The 18780-nt window shown below is 47.7% G+C and overlaps 2 protein-coding genes and 1 non-coding gene across 5 annotated transcripts in view; 1 reads left to right on the top strand and 2 right to left on the bottom strand.

The window, feature by feature from the left end:
- LOC135242879 (LIM and SH3 domain protein 1-like) overlaps positions 1-7904 on the bottom strand; it is a 32550-nt gene extending 24646 nt beyond the window's left edge. Inside the window, exon 1 of one of the 2 annotated variants that reach the window (XM_064314160.1) lies at positions 7116-7904. In XM_064314160.1, the coding sequence (XP_064170230.1) occupies positions 7116-7184 (69 nt within the window). In that variant the 5' untranslated portion in view covers positions 7185-7904. Of the gene's footprint in view, positions 1-6878; positions 7013-7115 lie in introns of those variants that run through there. The other variant, XM_064314161.1, reaches the window with a different exon arrangement.
- Positions 7905-8635: 731 nt separating this feature from the next.
- Positions 8636-8707, top strand: trnac-gca (transfer RNA cysteine (anticodon GCA)). The gene has a single exon. It is a non-coding gene; the product is annotated as a tRNA-Cys (tRNA).
- A 2538-nt stretch (positions 8708-11245) lies between these two features.
- The window catches only part of LOC135243513 (plexin domain-containing protein 1-like), a 52375-nt gene continuing 44840 nt past the window's right edge, over positions 11246-18780 (bottom strand). For both annotated transcript variants that reach the window (XM_064315397.1, XM_064315398.1), the window contains exons 5-14: positions 17120-17242; positions 16911-17029; positions 16565-16664; positions 15588-15683; positions 15354-15435; positions 14572-14632; positions 14361-14478; positions 14189-14224; positions 13372-13511; positions 11246-12899 (exon numbers count right to left, since the gene is read on the bottom strand). In XM_064315397.1, the coding sequence (XP_064171467.1) occupies positions 12786-12899; positions 13372-13511; positions 14189-14224; positions 14361-14478; positions 14572-14632; positions 15354-15435; positions 15588-15683; positions 16565-16664; positions 16911-17029; positions 17120-17242 (989 nt within the window). In that variant the 3' untranslated portion in view covers positions 11246-12785. The remainder of the gene's footprint in view (positions 12900-13371; positions 13512-14188; positions 14225-14360; positions 14479-14571; positions 14633-15353; positions 15436-15587; positions 15684-16564; positions 16665-16910; positions 17030-17119; positions 17243-18780) is intronic.

The following is an 18780-nucleotide window of genomic DNA, read 5'->3' as shown; positions in this document are numbered from 1 at the left end:
TTCTCACAGCGAGAGAACTGATGGGTAGGTCAAGTGTACCAGGCTGAGGGATGGGCCAAGTGTACCAGGCTGAGGGATGGGCAAGGGCTTGTCGTTGTGTCCTCTTAGTGGTCTCGTGCATCTGCACATTTTTGATGAGAGAAATTATGGCATTGCACATCGCTTGTATCAGAGAGGTATATTTGCCTTATAGTCCTTTACGTTGCTATAGTTCTGTCATGACAGTGACCGTTTTTATTTGTGACTGCTATACTGCTAGCTAGCTAGCCATCTATCTCTGTCCATCTCTTCCACTTACTAGCTAGCTAGCAACAGCTAGACAGCTAGCCATCTCTATAGTGGTATAAAACTCAACATGTTTGGGGTGAAAGAGACTCATTTTGGTGGAGCAAGTTACATATTTGCCATATAGCCTACTCTAAGTTTAAGCTGCTCCACTATGAGTGAAGCTGGGTTGAACAATTGTTCACAAAATGGTATCATATCAGCAGGACACGAGGAACCGATTACTTGTTGGTGGGCGATGTGTGAAAAGAAGAACCAGGAGTAACTTTTCTCTGGCAAATTTAGCCACTCAGTTTCCCAGCTGCTCAGCTCGCTGGCCGACACACAGCTTCATAGAAAATTAATGAACTTCTGGCAACTGAATCGCTCACTGTCTGAACGGGGGTTACTGTCTTCGTTACCTCATCACATTCCACACACACACACACACACACACACACACACACACACACACACACACAACACAACAGTACACACACCCATAAACACACAGATAATGCTATGTTAATTGCACACACACACACACACACACTCATATACACACTCAACAGTATACCACACACACCATGGATACACACAAAACTACATTACGCACATACCCATAAATGCACACACGACACACTGCCTACAAAAACCCATAAATACACATGCTAGCACTACACACACTGTGAAATAACTTGCTCAGAGCGTCAGTTCTGCTTCCGCCAATCACATTAGTAATGGGCGGAGTTATGACCACACATGCCTATGAAGTACTTTATAGCTGGGGTCCACAACCCTGGTCCTGGAGAGGCACAGACTTAGTTGGTTTTCATGGTTCAATCTAACAATGCACAGTGCACTTCCTCAACCAGAATCCTGTCACTTATCATAATATTTTTTTTTTTTTTTAAACATGAAGGTACAGTAGACACTGGCCCTTTTTCTGGTTGTCCTTAGAGGCTTGTTAGAGGCTCTGTGTATTCAGTCTCTGAGCTAGGCCTCAGGATGGACCGACTCCCAAGTTACAACCTTTCGGCTACACCATCCGGCTCAAATCCCCTCTCCCCGCCAACGCTGGAAGAGGCCAGTGCAGGCAAAGACCCGGTTCACACTGACCACGGGGGACGGAGCCTCACGAACGAGCTCCCGCACCCCCATCCTGTTCTGCGCGATGGGCCCTGACGACCGGCTCTGCAGCTGCCTGTGCCGGGGCCCAAGGGCTGCCAGATCTGCGGTGCCGGGGCCCAAGGGCTGCCAGACCTGCGCTTCCGCGGCTAGTCAGAAAGGGGAGGCAGACATGACAGAATCTGGACTTTGATCTTCTCGCCTTCGTGAGCCAAAATGGCGCCTGTTCAAGTGAAAGAAGCGCATCGCTGAACCCTGTTTCCCTCCCCTCCCCTCCCGTCCCCTCCCGTCCCCTCCCATTCCCTTCCTTCCCCTCCTGCTCTAAAATAACAGGACCCTGACTTCCCTGCAGTGTGATCCTGGCCTGCAGAGACCTGAGGTAACCTTAAGTAAACTGGATTCTGCTCCTGCTCTCTTCCCGCTTTAACCAGAGGGAATGATGGGAGATGTAGTGAACGGACGCCCGGACCGGAGGCTTGTTAAACGCGCAGCTCTTGCTGGGATAACGAGGTCAGCGCAGACTCCGAGCCCTAGATAACAAGCGGTGAGGAGGAAACACGCCGCGCCAGACCAGCGTGTAACCCCCACACCCTGCAGCTACTGGAGAGCACACACACCGTGCCCCCCTGCAACGACCAAACACAGGGAAACATGCAGGAGGACGAATCAAACAAAACACTGAATGAGTAGTTCTTTGGCAGCCAGCCTGGAGCGCGCGCACACACACACACACACACACACACACACAAACCAAGCTGGCAGCCAAGGAAGGTCCTTGTTCAGTGTTTCATTTGTGATTCATCCATCTGATGCAAGGGTTTTACCTTGAAGCACATGGCTAGAGAGGTGTGTGTGTGAGAGTGCAGGTGTGTGAATGAAATGGTTTCTTTGTGTCTCACATACGACTGCGTGTGTGTGTGTGTGTGTGTGCGCAGGCCTATGTGTCTGCGTGTGCATGCGTATGCGCACGCGTCTGACTGCGTGCGTGTTGACATCACGCACCGCGTTCACTCCATGTGAACCACGCCCCTCCATCCACACAGATCCCGCCTACTTGCCAGACCACACCCCCTCTCTCTCCCTCCACACGGAACCCTCCCCCCCAACCCACACGCGTTTTAAAATGAGAAAAGTGTTGCAAAGAATTTCAGAAATAAATGGTGCTGTATCAAATCTCCAGGGCTGTCAACATGGCTGCTGACTGGGGGACTGTCTGGTGCGAAAAACCCCACCACTCACTGCACAATCAGGAGCAAACACAGGTCAGATAAACGTGAAACAGAACACCAACAGTGAAGGGCAGCCAAATGTGAAGGCCGTCTTTATCCCAACCCAGGGGAGCGGGGAACTTTCCACCTCCGCCACTCTGATTTCTGGGAGCCAGGGAGACACCGCCAGACCCACTCCCCTGCCCCCGGCGACCGCCGCCTCCACGGCAACGCCCCTGCCACCTGGCCGACGCCCCCGCCGGCCCCGCCCCTCGGCCCTGAGCTCTGAACAACCTGCTTGAAAAAGGGTCTCTTACGTAATACACCTGTGAGCTGCTGCTGATTCAGCACGCGGAGAGAGTCGGGAACGCTTCTGGCAGGAATGAGCGCGGTTACCCAAACGCTGAGGCCCATTCGCAGTGGCAGAAGGAGGAGAACAGGCGGAGCAATTTCCAACTTCCCGTCCGTTCACGGAGGGCTTCCTGGGTGGGGGGGGGTTCTCGAGGTCGGAGCGGCAGAACGCGAGTAGCCTCCCGACGCCACGGGGACGCGTCCGACCGCAGCGGCTCATGAATCGAAGCGCGCTTCCATTTCCACGCCGGCAGCGCTGGTGCAAGGCCGTGAATAAGCGAAGCGAGTCTGTGTGCGGGGGGCTTTCCACACAGCTGAGGCCTGCAGCGAGGGGATTCTCCACCGAGCGTTCACGCGGTCTGTGCCGCTCTGTTCGCACTCGGTACCCACAAGGTCAGGGTCCCCACAATGCACGTACACAAACACACACACACCACCCTCTGTCCCCACTTCAACCCGCGTCCCGGCAACACACACTGTTGTTTTGCTGAAGTTCCACTTCCATGAACAGGCCTACTGTCCGCCAGTCCCTCCCTCCCTCTCTCGGTTCATTTAGCCTTTTTGGCAAGGCCAAGGGGACAGGCTTACGTTGCCAAATCATATGCTAACACAAACTCTCACAAATAAACAACATCTCTCCCTCTCACAAGCTCTCTCGTTATTTCATCACCCTGCTCCGCTCAGGCCCGCCCCCTCAGTCCTGCTACCCTGGGACAGAACGGGAACGCGATACAGGGAAGGGGGGGTTGGGGTGGGTTCACGGGGTTCTGTCTGGGGAAGCGGGAGCTTCTTCGCGGCTCCTCTCTGGCCGTTTGTCATCCGCAGAGGAACCGTACGCGAGGCCTGTGGTAACAGAGCTCCACTGCAGTCCAGAACCCTCAGCCACACCGCTAGCTAGCTCCGTCGCGCAGCCGTACCGCTAGCTCCGCCGCGCAGCCATACTGCTAGCTCCGCCGCGCAGCCATACTGCCGCGCACGGCTGCGGCGGGAGCGTTTAAATATTGATAAAGCTCCCGGAATAACAAGCAGGCCCCAGAGACCGCAGGCTCGAGGGACAACGCTTTCATATCCAGACATCAAACCGGTGAGCAAACACCCACACACAGGGAAACATGAGAGCGGCCATGACACCAGACACATCGAGCTTACACTCACAAGAACAGACACACGCGCACGCACACAGCACGGCGGCATGATGTAGACACATGTTGCAACAGGAGGTCACAGCGAATCACGGTCGCACCACACACACTACCGGTGGAGTTTGCATGTTCCCGTGTTGGCAAAGGGGTTACGGTTCGATACTCGGTTCTCCTCCTCTCTCAAAGGCGTTGCATGTTTCGCTCCTGTCGGTGGTCTCGGACCAGTCCTCCCACTCAAGACTGGAGTTAGGTGCCCGCGGGCCTGCGCACTGGTAGATGGCTCTGCCCAATGCTCCTAAGTAACTAGGATGGGTCAAATGCAGAGGACAAATAACCCCATGGGGTTCAATAAAAGTATATCTTATCTTATCTTACATGCCAATGAGAAATATTAATGAGCATAATCCAATCCCACAAAGAAAGGCCCTCAATAGAATGCAGGTTTCGTTATCCAGACTGACCTTAGGAACGGTAAACCTGAAACAATAATAAAAAAATAAAATAAAAAATACTTCTTCGTTAAAAAAAATCCTGTGGTGGCTCTGATTCCAAACCAATAGTACACAGTGAATAATTCAGCGTAAAATCAACTTGGATGGAGTAGCCTATATTTTACTGTGACAGACTTCATCTGACTCTTACAGACACTATTAGAGTTGAATTAACACGAAACGCTTCACTGTGTAGGGAACAGTAAGGTAGGCCTGCCTTTCCACTAAACCGAAGCTTGGACAAAACTCACCTCAAAACAACTCCCACTTCCTGTTCTAAAAGCGTCCGCACATGCACCCTTGGCCAGCTCCTAGATTACTACTCTCCATTCAGCTCGGAGCACAAACAGACCAGCTGTCGGTCCCCACAAGGCTGACCCGAAAACAGGTTTCCACCAGCGAGGGGGAACACAGCCGGCTTCACTTTTAGCCCGACTTGACACGAGCCTGGCCCTCTTTCCGGAATATTCCCCACTGCATTGTTAGCGCCTCTCAAGAATCCCGCTCTCTCCCACACTCGCGCAGGACCGAGACAGCCGGGGCCATGCTGCAGGAGTTGTTTTTGCCCGTTAGCTGGAAGAGAAGAACTGAAAGGAGAGCCGCCTTGCAATAAGCCATATTTTCTGCCATATTTTGTGGTGTTGAGGACGACTGAAATCCTCTTGACAGAGCATGTCTTTAACTGGGAGTGTCACACTGCTGGAATGCGTGTGAGCACAGCCCCAGGCAGCCCAAGGCCCATCTCCGCTTCCCAGCAAATAAAACCCAATAAATAAACATTTTGGTAACTGACCACTTTGACCCGGTGGAGAAGCATGAACACAATTCCATGCATAATTTGTTTCTCAATTTCAATTTACTTTATTGGCAGGACAAACACTTCGACGTTTCTAAAGCACGTACATACAGAATTTATCTCCCTTGCATAACAGGAAAACTTTTTGCATCCTGTGACTATTTTCCACACAATTCCTTCATGATGCACTTGCACTCTCATGGCTGTGCTTATTTACACCTCACTCCATGCGTCACCTCTGCACAGTCCGCTGCTAAATACCAGTGACGGTCAACACACGCTGCTGGCTCTTAGGGTGTTGTCCAAATCGGTTCTGCTTCATCAAACATCATTACCGCATATTAAAACACACACACACGCACACACACACACCTTTCAAAAGTAAGGCGTATTTATTGTTTAACCCTCTAAGAACTCCAAATGACGCTACTGACAAGAGACGGTGTGTTTAATTACACAGATTAAGCACGACTATACACAGGCAAAAAAAATTACAAAGTTTTGGGGCCACTCAGAGAGCACACAAAAATCGTAATTCCATTTGCAATTGTTACACAGCAATGTATTGCCTTCGATATGACTGACTTACAAACGTCGAACCTGATTCCAACACATCTACACACACATGCACACACCCACACGCACAACGTTTGCGTAAACTGCAGACAACTTCTGATTTAAAACTTTCCCCTCCAAAGCGACCAGCACACTCGTAGTTAATTCCTGCTGACCCTAAGAATAATTATACACTAAGATAGCACAGGGAGCAAAGTGTATGGTCACAGCTTGGCTTTGATCCTACGTTCGGTAAATTTGAACGAGTCAACATATCTTGCCATTGTTGAATCCCAAGGAGCTAACAAGCTAGCAGACAGATACAAGTACCACGGACAAATACGGGTTGAGCTTTAATCAACAAGGTTAAAATATTGAGCTAGGTTGAACAAACAAGCCTTGTGCGTAGTTAGCAAGCCAGATTTACTATTATTGCACACTGTTGCACGAACTAATCAACGTAACACGTGTTCGTTCTTTTAGAAAAATGGCATATATTTAATGGAAGATCACACGCACTGTTTACTACAAAGCAAATTAGATAAATGTGCATCTTAAGTTATTAGCCAAAGCGTTATGTTATCCACCGAGGCAGAACGCAAACACGGGATGTCTTCCTGGTTTTAGAAGCTGTGTGGAAATTAGGCCTTTTTGGTGTTCCTCGCTAGACGTTTGAGAACGGAAACAGAGAAGCGTAAATTAGCTGCACTTTTCCGAAATGGTCCCCTTATGGTATCGCTCCCGTCGAATCATTTGCACACTACACCAGATAAACAGGTAGCCAGCGTACAACCACATCCCTTGGCAACGCGGGCCAGCCATGCTGGCTGCAGGTTTGATCCAAAGCTAAACGGCACGATTGAGCCCGGGTATTGTAAAACAAGCACATACACCCGCTCAACTGCGTGCACGGAGGTTGAACCTCTGGGTTGAACATCCTTACCTAAATTAGCATGGTCGTTCGTTACCTGTCTTTTGAGCTATGGGGGAGACTATATATCGCACTGCTTGTTAACGGACTGGTTAGCAAACTACTTCAAATACAGACTGTTGACGTGTTTCAGGGATGCCCCACGAATACCAAACGTAGATGGCTACTTGACTAACTAACCATGCATGCAAAACATAGTCTTGCAACAAATTACTTAGAAAAGGATGAAAGAAAGATTAATTGCATTACCTTGTCCAGGCAGTTCACTTTTTCCGTGGGATACACGACTTTGTTACATCTGCCACACTGCGGGTTCATCTTTGCAAGTCGCTATGCTTAGCTCGGAGCTAGGCGTTAAAATAAAAAAAAAGCGTAACGTTATTGGTATATGCAATAATCGCAACAGACGATGTAACTACGTTTTCAAATAATTATTTAACTCCCGCAAAAAAAACGCTTCTCTTGTGATTGCGCCGTTGGCTGTCAAGAGTACGGATCTGCAAATATTGCGAGGGCGAGTGCAGCTCGATCGCGATCCGCCGCGTTCTGGGGCTGGAGAATGGAGAGGGGCGGTACCGTCGAGTTTCGCATATATGAAACTAGACACTGTCTCCTCACCTATGCCCCTGGCAGGTGGACAGGAGCCGGTTAAGTGTGCGGCCCTCTACGTTTCACCAGTCGTCTCGCTGTGCGTTTGTCTGTGAACGGTGTAACTACAAAAATTGATGTTTAAACTTGATGACACGATTACAAGGAACCGGGGGTTCGATAAAGGTGTGCTTCGAAGTCAAGGGTGGCCGAGTTATGAACTCGTCTCCAACTGCTTCTCCTGTTGATGTTCTGTGCCAGGTTACCTTACAACTTATTTATTAATAACAATTTGCTATTTCAATAATATGCAAAATTTATCGCCACATGACATGTTCAACCCCAGTTCTGTTTTTCAGAGAGTTGTTTCCCGAGCGCTTTCCCATGATGGCGACTGAAATAATCTTTTCTCCATTAAGTTCAGGAGCCAGCTTTGCGTATGCATCCTCGACTAGGGGCTGTTCTATGAACGATTGTGGGTCAAGGGGCGGGATTAATTTGTCTACATAGCTACATCGGTTTCAGTCATTTTTTAGAGGCAAAACCGGAGAAAACCAACAAGTCGTTTTGGCTTGCAAGCGAGAGTTCTTTGCTATTTAATACATTGTTATTAACACACCTGTTAAGTTATCGCGAACGTTATTGTTAACAATACGAACGGGAGATATTAAAGTAGAGTTTGAAAGTACTCAAAATAAATGTTTCTTCGTTTATTTTAATTTTTTGCCGTCAAATTCCTATTAGTTTGTTTTGAGCGACCTCTTGTGTCATGAATGAGAACGTCTCATTTTTATTTCGTCCAACGATGACGAGGCACAACCAATTCTGTGTAAAAACAAACCAAACGACAGTGAAAAGGGTTAACAAATAAAAGCATTCTTTAATATGTAACGTTGGGTTATTTAGATTTCTGTCTCAGAAGCTATCGTTTCGCTGTGGCTAGGATTGCTAGCTAGAGTGATGGTGGCAGTGACCATGACTATTTCAGTGAGTATTCGTTTCCGAAAGGTAAAAAAAAAGTCCACAAATGACAGAGTAACTACTCGTGCCAACGAAGTACCAAATACTGTATGACATTTAACTAGGTGATTCAACAAGAACAATAACCATATATATCTGAAGACCTTTAGTTCTGAACATGAAAGATGAAACCGGCAACATCCAGTACCGTTGTATCGAATGGGGGTATAGCTCAGTGGTAGAGCATTTGACTGCAGATCAAGAGGTCCCCGGTTCAAATCCGGGTGCCCCCTAATTTTGCGTACATTTTTGTGCTTTTTCACGATTAGACGTTGATAAATCAAATCCTTAAGTGTAAGTGCAGCAGAACCTAGATTTTTAACTTTGGTACTTTGGAAATGTGTATTACTAGCGGCAGCATATCACTGGGGCAAGCTTGGTGGAGCACAAAAATGACAGACCATGGTGCGTTGGACTACTGTAACAGCGGTGTTCCAGACATTTTTATGCCGTAACAAGACTGTCATGAAAATAAACGAGAGTGAATTCGCTACCTTTCAGGGATGCTGAGAATTCTGTTAAGCCCAGTCCTGTAATGTCCAGTTTCTTTAATACATACGTATTTCCATCCTATGGAATGACTGACCAAAACAAACTCTTCAATAGCTTACATTAAAATATACATTTTGAAACACTTCAAGGTTAACCAAATGCTGCATGTTAGGTTTGTCCACAAGTTATTATGACCAGTCAGTCAGCAATTAAGACTTGTGACAGAATGATTGGAATAGGTTCAGTAGAGTCATTTTGTCCATTAGGGGGCAGTCTAGTATTTCTGTGGAGACTCTGCAGTGGGGATTAACTCCGAACCCGATGGAGTCTATCAGTGGCTGCAGTGCCGTAGGTTTCGTTTGAACATTGCGGGGGACACATTAAGCAGGGGGTCTGGGGCTCCTCCCCCAGGAAATTTGTAGCGTCAAACACGTCATTTCCTGCATTCTGGTGAATTTTTATGCACCAATGTGTGCCTTTTCTGCATCAATTTATGGTGGAAATGCCTCTTTCATGTTTTAATTGGGGGCTTGGGGGGGGGGGGGGGGACAAATGCACATGTTCTAAATATTGAGGGGGACGTATCCCCTGCGTCCCCCTGAACTCTACGCCTATGAGTGGCTGCCTTTATGAGATGTTGTTCCGCTGCTGTTAGTGTCAGGATCTAGCCAGTCTGTCCGTCCACTCTCAGTGCATTATTAAGCATTTTGCACCCCTAGCTATGTTTTATCAGTAGAGACTTGCGTATATTATGACATTGACTGACATAACATAAGCTGTAGTCTATGTACAGTTAAGTGCAATAGTACAGGGGCAGTTGTGTCAAATTTGCTGTTTTCCCTCTATACTAATCATATTTAACGCTTTATTGCTGCTAAAGAGATCCAACCAGTTACAAGGGTTCACATGCTTTTCCAGCCTGAACTGTGAATGTTTAGACGATGATGTTTAGACAATGTGTTCAATAAAGACATGAAAAGTGCAATTGATTGCATGTTATTCATTTAAGCAGAATGTGTTTGTCTATTATTGTGACTTAAATGAAGATCAGACCGCATTTAATGAGTAACTAATGCAAAAATCCCAGTAAATCCAAAAGGATTCACAAACTTTTTCTTGCAGCTGCATGCTTTCATTCTTGCGCACATACACAATGCGTGCAGTCTCTTGTGCACAATCATGTACAGACTGAAACAGAAATACTGCACTTAACTGACACAAGTTAAATGACAGCTCATGAAACCTCTGTCCATTTCCAGGAAAGCATTTATTGTTTTTAATATTTAATACAACATTGCATTCTGGGCAAGCCCAGTGTAACAGACCTGTAGTGGCTGTGTGTCTGACCAGTACAAACACTGTCTCATGAGTGCCCCCTCGCCCCTACCGCCCTAGTTACCTATACTGTCCCTGTCCTCAGCAACTGAGTAACTACCTAATATGTAACCTAGTATATCTGAATACTAAAGAAGTCTATAACTGCATTGAGTTATGCAATTATAAGAAAGGCTTGAATGGAATAAAAAAATTTATTTATAAGAAAATCGTCTGTATTTGTGTCATTTATGTTGTATAAATATGCATTGGCTGTCAAAATGAAGCTGGTATTTATGAACTAATATGTAGAACTGGTTAATAATTAGTGTTGGATCACTGAAAAATTAACCTATGCATTCACTAGAAATCTTCCATGACATTTGTGAAATTTCATTTACAAAAGCATTAAAATCAACTGTTATTTTTATCTTACTAACAAACTGTACATTAATAAATGATAGCTATGTAGACATGATGGAAATGTATGTAGACTGTATTATTAAGCTTGTTTTTGCCACTTGTTAAAAAATCTCATAATTATAAGATATTAATTCATATCTATGAGATTCTAAGCCATAAGTATGAGATACTAAGTCATAATTATTGGATACCAAGCTGTAAATATGAGATACTAAGTTATAATTATGAGATAGTAACATTATAATCTCATAATTACAACTTTGTTTCTCATTATTGCAACTTAGTATCTCATAATTATGCTGAGTTATGACTATTTCATAAAAAATAGGCACAAAGTCATAATTATGAGGTGGCAAGCCATACTTATGAGAAAACATCTTACTCATGAAAAAGTTATGAGCTAGATTTCTTTTTAACAAGCGGTGGAAACTGGTTTCCGTACTTTACGGCAACTTCACTATTTAAAATTCTTTCACAATCCAAGTTATCTGAGGACAGGACCGGTTGTGGTTTAAAAGCACACAAATTCACAGCAGTCATGATTTCAGTTATAATTTTTTTTATTCCAAACACAATCATTTAATGCCGCCCTGCTACAACATATTGTTTCGCTTGTCGATGGTCTCTGAGTGACACGCAGGAATCCTGTTTTTAATCTCCCACGCGATTCCAATTTCCTCCGTAATCTTTTCTTCGTTATGAATGTCGGTGGAAAGCTGTGAGAAATTTATCTCAGCGAGCGGCGGTGAAGTCCGGCTGTCCAAAAGGCCAGTTTCACAATGTTGTGCGTAAAGCGTATCTTAAACTTCCTCGTAAATGTAATAAATTTCCCCGTAAACGCAAGGGAAATTTATTCACCGTTTGGCCACGGTATCGAACTTACTAAAGTTACTCATTACCCATTGGTTGTTGGGATCGTGGTACAATGTAAACATTACATGACATGGCATTGATCAACAAGGCACTTCTAAAGCGATGAACTTTGTGTAGTAAAAAATAAAGTGAAAACTGACAGCAGGGCCGGCCCAACCCAATCAGAGACATAAGCAGCTGCTTAGGGCCCCAGAACCACTAGGGGGGCCCCTAATCACTGCAAAATATATACATTACTTATGATGCATCATTATGTCAAAACAATCACATTACATCGTGTGATTAAAATATATATATATATATATATATATATTTTTTTTTTTAACTGACAACTAGTTCTAAAGATTTGCGTGGGAGGGCAGGAGAGTCAACAGCTAACGCTATGGACGTGGATCAGGCATTTAGCGGCTGATATTATAGGTCGGCTGCGACTGCAAGCATTAGCAGTGATTAGGTGAAGGTACTGGCTCAAATACGTTTAAAAAAAGAGCTTCTATCTGGGCAGATAGAACATGTATTTAAAGGTATTGTGGCTGTGAAAAGGTCCCTCTTCCGTTTCGCTTGTTTGTAATTTGTGTGTGCCGCGCTGATAAAAATGCATAGGGGAGCCACGCGTAGGTTGATTTTAGAGGGGTTGGGGGCCCCCGAATAGTCCAGTTTAGGGCCCCTCAGGGACTAGGGTTGGCCCTGACTGACAGCATTATAAAGATTAACTGAACATTACCTACTGAAAACAATTTCAGCATTTCAAACAGGTAATGCATTGTCTATGTACGGACTACATTCCTACAGTCGCATACAGTACACCTTCAGATCTTATCCACTGAATCAGCCTTCTTCAACCTCCTTTAAGGATTTTGGAGTACTACTGAGAGGGACAAGAGGACCTCCTGCTGTCATAACTGGTTTCTGGATTCTGGGCTCTGTATTGACCCCCTAATACCATTCCCTTTCATTGTCCTGTCATTTCTTGTTGTCATTCGGCAAGAAGCCAAAAACAGCTGAATGGCCCCACCCCTCTTCCACGATGGTCCCAGCCCCTCACCATGGCCCCACCCCTGCTTCTATGCCCCCGCCTCTGCTCCATAGCCTAATCCCTGCTCAATGACCCCGCGCCCCCCACTCCGTGATGGCCACACCCCCATACCGTGGCTGCTCCCCACATATAGCCCCGCCCAAATCCAGGGCCCCGCCCCCACTCCGTGACCTTCAGTACTGCTCGTCCTCTATAAGGCCTCCCTTCCTCTGGGCCACGCCCTCCACCTCAGTGTACCTGGACCCTTGCTTGCGGTACTTCATGGATGGCCAGTAGCTGGTACGTTGCTGTGGAAACCATAGAACAGACGCATGCAGGGTGATTAGGAGGAGGTGCAACAGGACCCCCCCCCCATCCTGGTTTTGGAATCCCGTGCCACCAGCAGCGGTGCCCAGCCCTGCTCCTGGAGAGCCGCAGGGTCAGCTGGTTCTGCTTACGACCGTGCCCACAACTGATCCAATGAAGCAGCTGACAGCACACTCCCCTCCAAAATTGATTCATGGGAAAAAATGTATTTTTCTGGTTTTACGTTACCGTGAGAAAGAACTGATTCACCATTTAGATAGAGTAATATAGCTGAGAAGCAGAACAAGACCCCGTTTCATGAAGCAGGATTACGAAACCAACCCTCCCAAATCTGGAACACGAATTGAAGTAAAAAGAGCTATCCTGTGCTTCACTCCTCGCAAGTATCCCACAAACTCTGTAATCCTGCTTCGTGAAATACCCCCCCCCCAATTGCCCTACTGACACACTGACCTGTATGAGGTAGGAGTGCGTGCTCATGTAGAGAGCCACCAATAAGAGTGCTAGGAGCAGCACCGCCGCCGTCACCACGCCTGCGATAACGCCGGAGTGCACTGGCGCCCCCTGGTGAACCGGAGGAACTGTCTTTGAGTCTGAGAGAGAAGAGGAAGAGAGATTGTCAGTGGAAGACTACATGGCTTTGGTTCAAACCATTACAGGAAACACCATAACTGAGCACCGGGCTTCTCTCAGAGAATCATTTATACAAGCAAAGGGGAAAAGACAGAAGCACATATTCCCAGGTTTATGGCTTAACCATTAAACACTTGCCTGGATCAGCGGGGTAGCCAGAAATATTCATATAGTTTGTCCTGCAAAGAACTAGGTTGGCCAAAACTGTGAAGGTGGGTGGTGGGGGGGCAGGATAATATTTATGTGACCCTGGCCTGGATACTTGGATACTTACACCACAGCTATCAAATAATAATACAATTCAAATGAAAGCATATTTGTGAAGATATTACTTCATCAGAGACGCATTACAGCTCTCAGAACAAAAAGCTTCACGGCGATTGTTCAGGGCTGACTTCATAAAAAATTCAGCAGACACTGACAGCTGACAGCAGCCTGGACTAAAATGACACAGATCCAAATCTACGGTTTCCTAAGTGCAGCTGCAAATTAGACGCGATATAAATATTACAAAACAAAGTGAAATGTAACCCCGTGCTAAAAAAAAAAAAAAAAAAAATGCAGGTTCCAAAAAAAAAAAAAACTGGACTGTGGGAATTGTGCAAACGGCATGCACGGTAACTGCTGCCAAACTCACCCGGGCCTTTGCGCAGGACGACCAGTTTGGTATCGTCTGTGGAAAGAGAGGAGAGAAAGGGCTCGGCTGGGGTTGAAAGCGCTCTGATGTGGGCGGGCCGCGCCGGGCTTCGGGACACCGGGCGCTAAAATAGGGGGATTCGAACACGGATGGGGTCGGAGCGCGGACTCACCCTCCGTGACGGGACCGTCCGGCAGCGCCCCGGGCGGGCGGGTGGGGTCCGAGCCGGACGGGGGCGGGGCGCTGTCCGGCTCTTCGGCGGCGAGGTCCTCGCAGGCGAGCTCTTTGGCCTGAGATCAGAGAGGCGAGAGGAAATGAGCGAAGGACCGCGGCGCGGCGGTGGGGCGGGGGTCCGTGCCGTCGCTCGCTGACGCGGGACGTACCTCCTCTGAGCAGCCAAATTCCAGCCACTCCTGTCTGTGTCTGTCTATCCCGTCTGAGCACCTGAAAGACACATTGTGCACACACACAAATGCACACACACACACACGCACACACGCACGCGCACACACGCACACGCACGCACACACACACACACACGCACATACGCACACACACACGCACACACGCACACACATGCACACACGCACATACGCACACACACACAAACACACACACATACCACGGACACACACACACACGCACGCACGCCACAGACATGCATACATACATGCATACCACAGACACACACACCATACACACACATACACACACGCACACACACGCCACACACACACAAAAACACACACACATACCACAGACACGCATACACACACATATACGACGGACGGACAGACGGACACACACACACACACACACCATACACACACACGCCATACAAAGACATACCACACACACACACACAGCATGTGACATTAATTGCACGCATCGTGTACACACTGAACCTGATGAACCTTTCCACAACTGAAAACAAAAGAGAGTGCTTTGTGCAAACATATTTGTTTTCACTACCCTGTCCAATTTTGAAACCATAAAAAAAAATGACACAGCATTTTGTGTAATTGAAAGTGATGTCATAAATATAATAATATAACAACGTTTATGTACTAATATGACAGGGGGAATAATATTAGTTTTAATTATGGTGTAGTTTGTCTGGTGACGTAAGATGATGTCACACGGGCCACGCCCGTCCGCTCCTCACCTCTGGAGGGTATGACACCAGCTGCAGCCGGCGGTGTCGGCGGAGGAGTGGCAGGCTTCACAGCTGCCGTGCTGCAGACAGGCTGGGGAGGGAAGACGGACAGCGCTGAGAGCCAATGAGAACACGGGACCGAACAGAATCACAGCGGGTCCGACCGTCCGATTGGCCGGTGCCGTGACTCTTCCTCGCCGCGATTGGTCGGGGGCCTTCCCTCAGGCCTCCCGGGGTACTCACTGGGCAGCGGGGTGAACTCGAAGGCGGAGCGGTTGCTGATTTTGGCGGCGTCGAGCTCTGCCCGGTGGTACTCGTAGATGGTCTTCCGCTGTATGTCTGCGGGAAAGGCATTGCTTCAGTTCCAAAGAGCTCGAGGCTCGATAAAACCGGGATCACTTCCTGTCATTCGCAATATTTCACCAACCTCTTCATAAAATAGCTTAATAATTAGCTTAAGCCTTCACCAGATGCATGCATGACAAATGAAAGCAAGGGAATCTGGTGGAGGATTAAGCTAATTATTAAGCTATTTTATGAAGAGGTTGGTGAAATATTGCGAATGACAAGAAGTGATCTTGTTCTTATCAAGCCTCACATGCATAGTATTCTTGCCATAACACAAGACAATTTTACTGAAAAACATCTGTGTAAATTTATGAGTAAAGAATATTCATAATAAACTCAACTAGACCATGCACCTAATTGCTAATATGAACCAGGATACGCATAGCCCTCAGTTAATAGAATCTGAGACATCTTGTCTACACTGTGTGACTGACACAGCACCTCTGTGACTGACACACAGCCCCTCTGTGACTGACAGACGGCACCTCTGTGACTGACACACAGCCCCTCTGTGACTGACAGACAGCACCTCTGTGACTGACAGACAGCCCCTCTGTGACTGACAGGCAGTCCCTCTGTGACTGACAGACAGCACTTCTGTGACTGACAGACGGCACCTCTGTGACTGACAGACGGCACCTCTGTGACTGACACACAGCCCCTCTGTGACTGACAGACAGTCCCTCTGTGACTGACAGACAGCACCTCTGTGACTGACAGACAGCCCCTCTGTGACTGACAGACAGTCCCTCTCTGACTTACAGACAGCACCACTGTGACTGACAGACAGCACCTCTGTGACTGACACACAGCCCCTCTGTGACTGACCCACAGCCCCTCTGTAACTGACACACAGCACCTCTGTGACTGACCTGGGTTTTGTGGTGATGGGGCCAGAACCATGAATGCGTCAGACAGGCCCACCTTCACTGGATGCTGAGTGGAGCTGATCATCTCCACAGGCAATGGAACCTGAGAGAGCGAGAGAAAGAAAGAGAAAGTGTGTGTGTGTCCTATGTTCTACAGATCTCCCTCCTCCACCAATATACATTCTTTTGGGAAAAATGTTAATATGTTAAATGCAAATTGTAGTTACTTCTACAGCTCTCACCCAAAATTTTAAGAACTTAATATCCAAGCTGTTATAGCATGTGTGTGTGCGTGTGTGTGTGTGTCTGTGGTGTGTGTGTGTGTCCTCTGAACAGAAATGTCTCTCACGTCTCTGTAGCTGAAGACGATGGTCCCGCTGCGATGAAGGGCGGCCTGGAAGGTGAACTCTCCCTCCGCCTCCCGCCCCTGGAGCCGCACCCGGTCCCACTGCACCACAAACACCTCCCCTGGGGGGCGGGGCCACACAGGCATTAGGTCAGCCATCGCATCACCAAGCCCCGCCCACCTCCACAACAGGCCCCGCCCACTCCCCTCACCGTTGTCCATGTACTGAACGGTTGAGCTCCGGGAGAAGCTGGGGTCAAAGTTCGCCATGAGCGGGGCGATGTACTGGGTGGCCGTCAGCATGCGGTGGGTGACCTCGCCCGTGAAGATGAACCCTGGGAAGAGGTTAGAGGTCAGGGGTGAGAGGGAGGTCAAGGCGGAAGAGCGACAGCCACGCTTCTCGCTTCTGGCGGACCGTTGCCCCTAGCTGTCGCATCAATCCGGCGAGGTGAACGACAGGAAGTGAATACCGTTCTGGCTGTGATGGGGAAGTGACAAACACACACGGGAGGTTTGCACTAACAGGCCTGTATAATGGCGCTCGGTTCTGACGGACAGCTCGCCCAGAGCATCTGTTCTGTGGAACGCTGGCAGATAGAGTGAGGGATCGAAAGGGAGGACCGTCAAGGGATTTCCAGAGAACGTGAGAAAAGACAAACATCCACACCCAGCTGCCAGCGAAGAGAATCGATGTGAGCACATTGCGTATTTACACTCGTATGGGTAGAACAGACAGCAGACCATCTGAAATATGAACGCGTCTGCAATGGAGGTTGTGTGGAATGCAAACATCAAGATCTTACGATGTACATGGTTTACGGTTTTCTTAAACATTTCTACATAGCTGGATATTTCTACTAAAAATGTACCATTTTAAAAATTAGAATCCTTTATCGAATGGAATTGTTATTCACATTACTGTGTAGCCTTATATTTAAGAAAATGAAGACTACTTTAATTTATCAGCTATGAAACTTCCAATAATCACACTACCAGTAATCAGGATCTCATTCGAACTGCTTTATATGTATTTTTTGAGCAATTTGTCTGCTTTTCAGCGACCCAGCTATATTTGGCCTCTTTTCGGAACAGTCTGGTCTTGTTCTGACCCTTCTGAATGTCACCGTTGTTTTGCCCACATTTCATTGTGCAGCAATAGCGCCGCGACAAGCCACTTAATGTCTTAATTTTTCCATTTGCAATTACATCACTTGGCAGCCGCTCTCCGAAGCGACTTACAAAAGTGCTTTGAATTACTCAAAGAACAAACAACTGCCGTCCACAGAAACGTCACATTTTTGAGGGTATGGGAAGGGTTAAGCGGGTCTAAAGTTTGAGGGCAGGGGCGAGGCAGGAAGGTGCTGAAGTGTTCTCTGAAGACACGGGTCTTCGGTCTGCGGTGGACTTGTTTCTCTGCCTTTCCGGCTGCAGCGGAATGGCAGTTCCACCATTTTGGCTCGGAAACCGCGGTGCTGTCGAGATGCACCGGCTCCATTCAGAGACGGAGCTGTGCAGTGACCTGTAATGGCCGTACGGCGTGGCTGAGTCAGGGCGTAGGACCGCAGTCTGGGCGTAGGAGGGCGCAGGGTCGCTCTGGCCCTGCAGGTCAGCAACGGGGAACAGCGAAAGCGAGCCAGCGAGGTGGGAGGGGCAGCGGCGTCTAGCGTGAGATCTTGGGGAGGCTGAGCGCCACCCGGGCCACGGAGTTCTGGATCAGCCGCGGGGAAGGGATTCCAGATCTTAATCCAAAGAATGCGTGACTTATTTTTGTCTGATGCTTGACTGTTTGCACCAGCGCTGAAGACATAATAACAGATAGGGAGTCATTTTGTATGCTACTTGCAGCTTCATACCCACTCAGTGGACCTGTCAG

This window comes from Anguilla rostrata, chromosome 17, assembly GCF_018555375.3.
Source record: "Anguilla rostrata isolate EN2019 chromosome 17, ASM1855537v3, whole genome shotgun sequence".
NCBI classification, from domain to species: Eukaryota; Metazoa; Chordata; class Actinopteri; order Anguilliformes; family Anguillidae; genus Anguilla; species Anguilla rostrata.
Note: the sequence above shows the minus strand (reverse complement) of the source record. Positions and strands in the feature narration are given on the sequence as shown.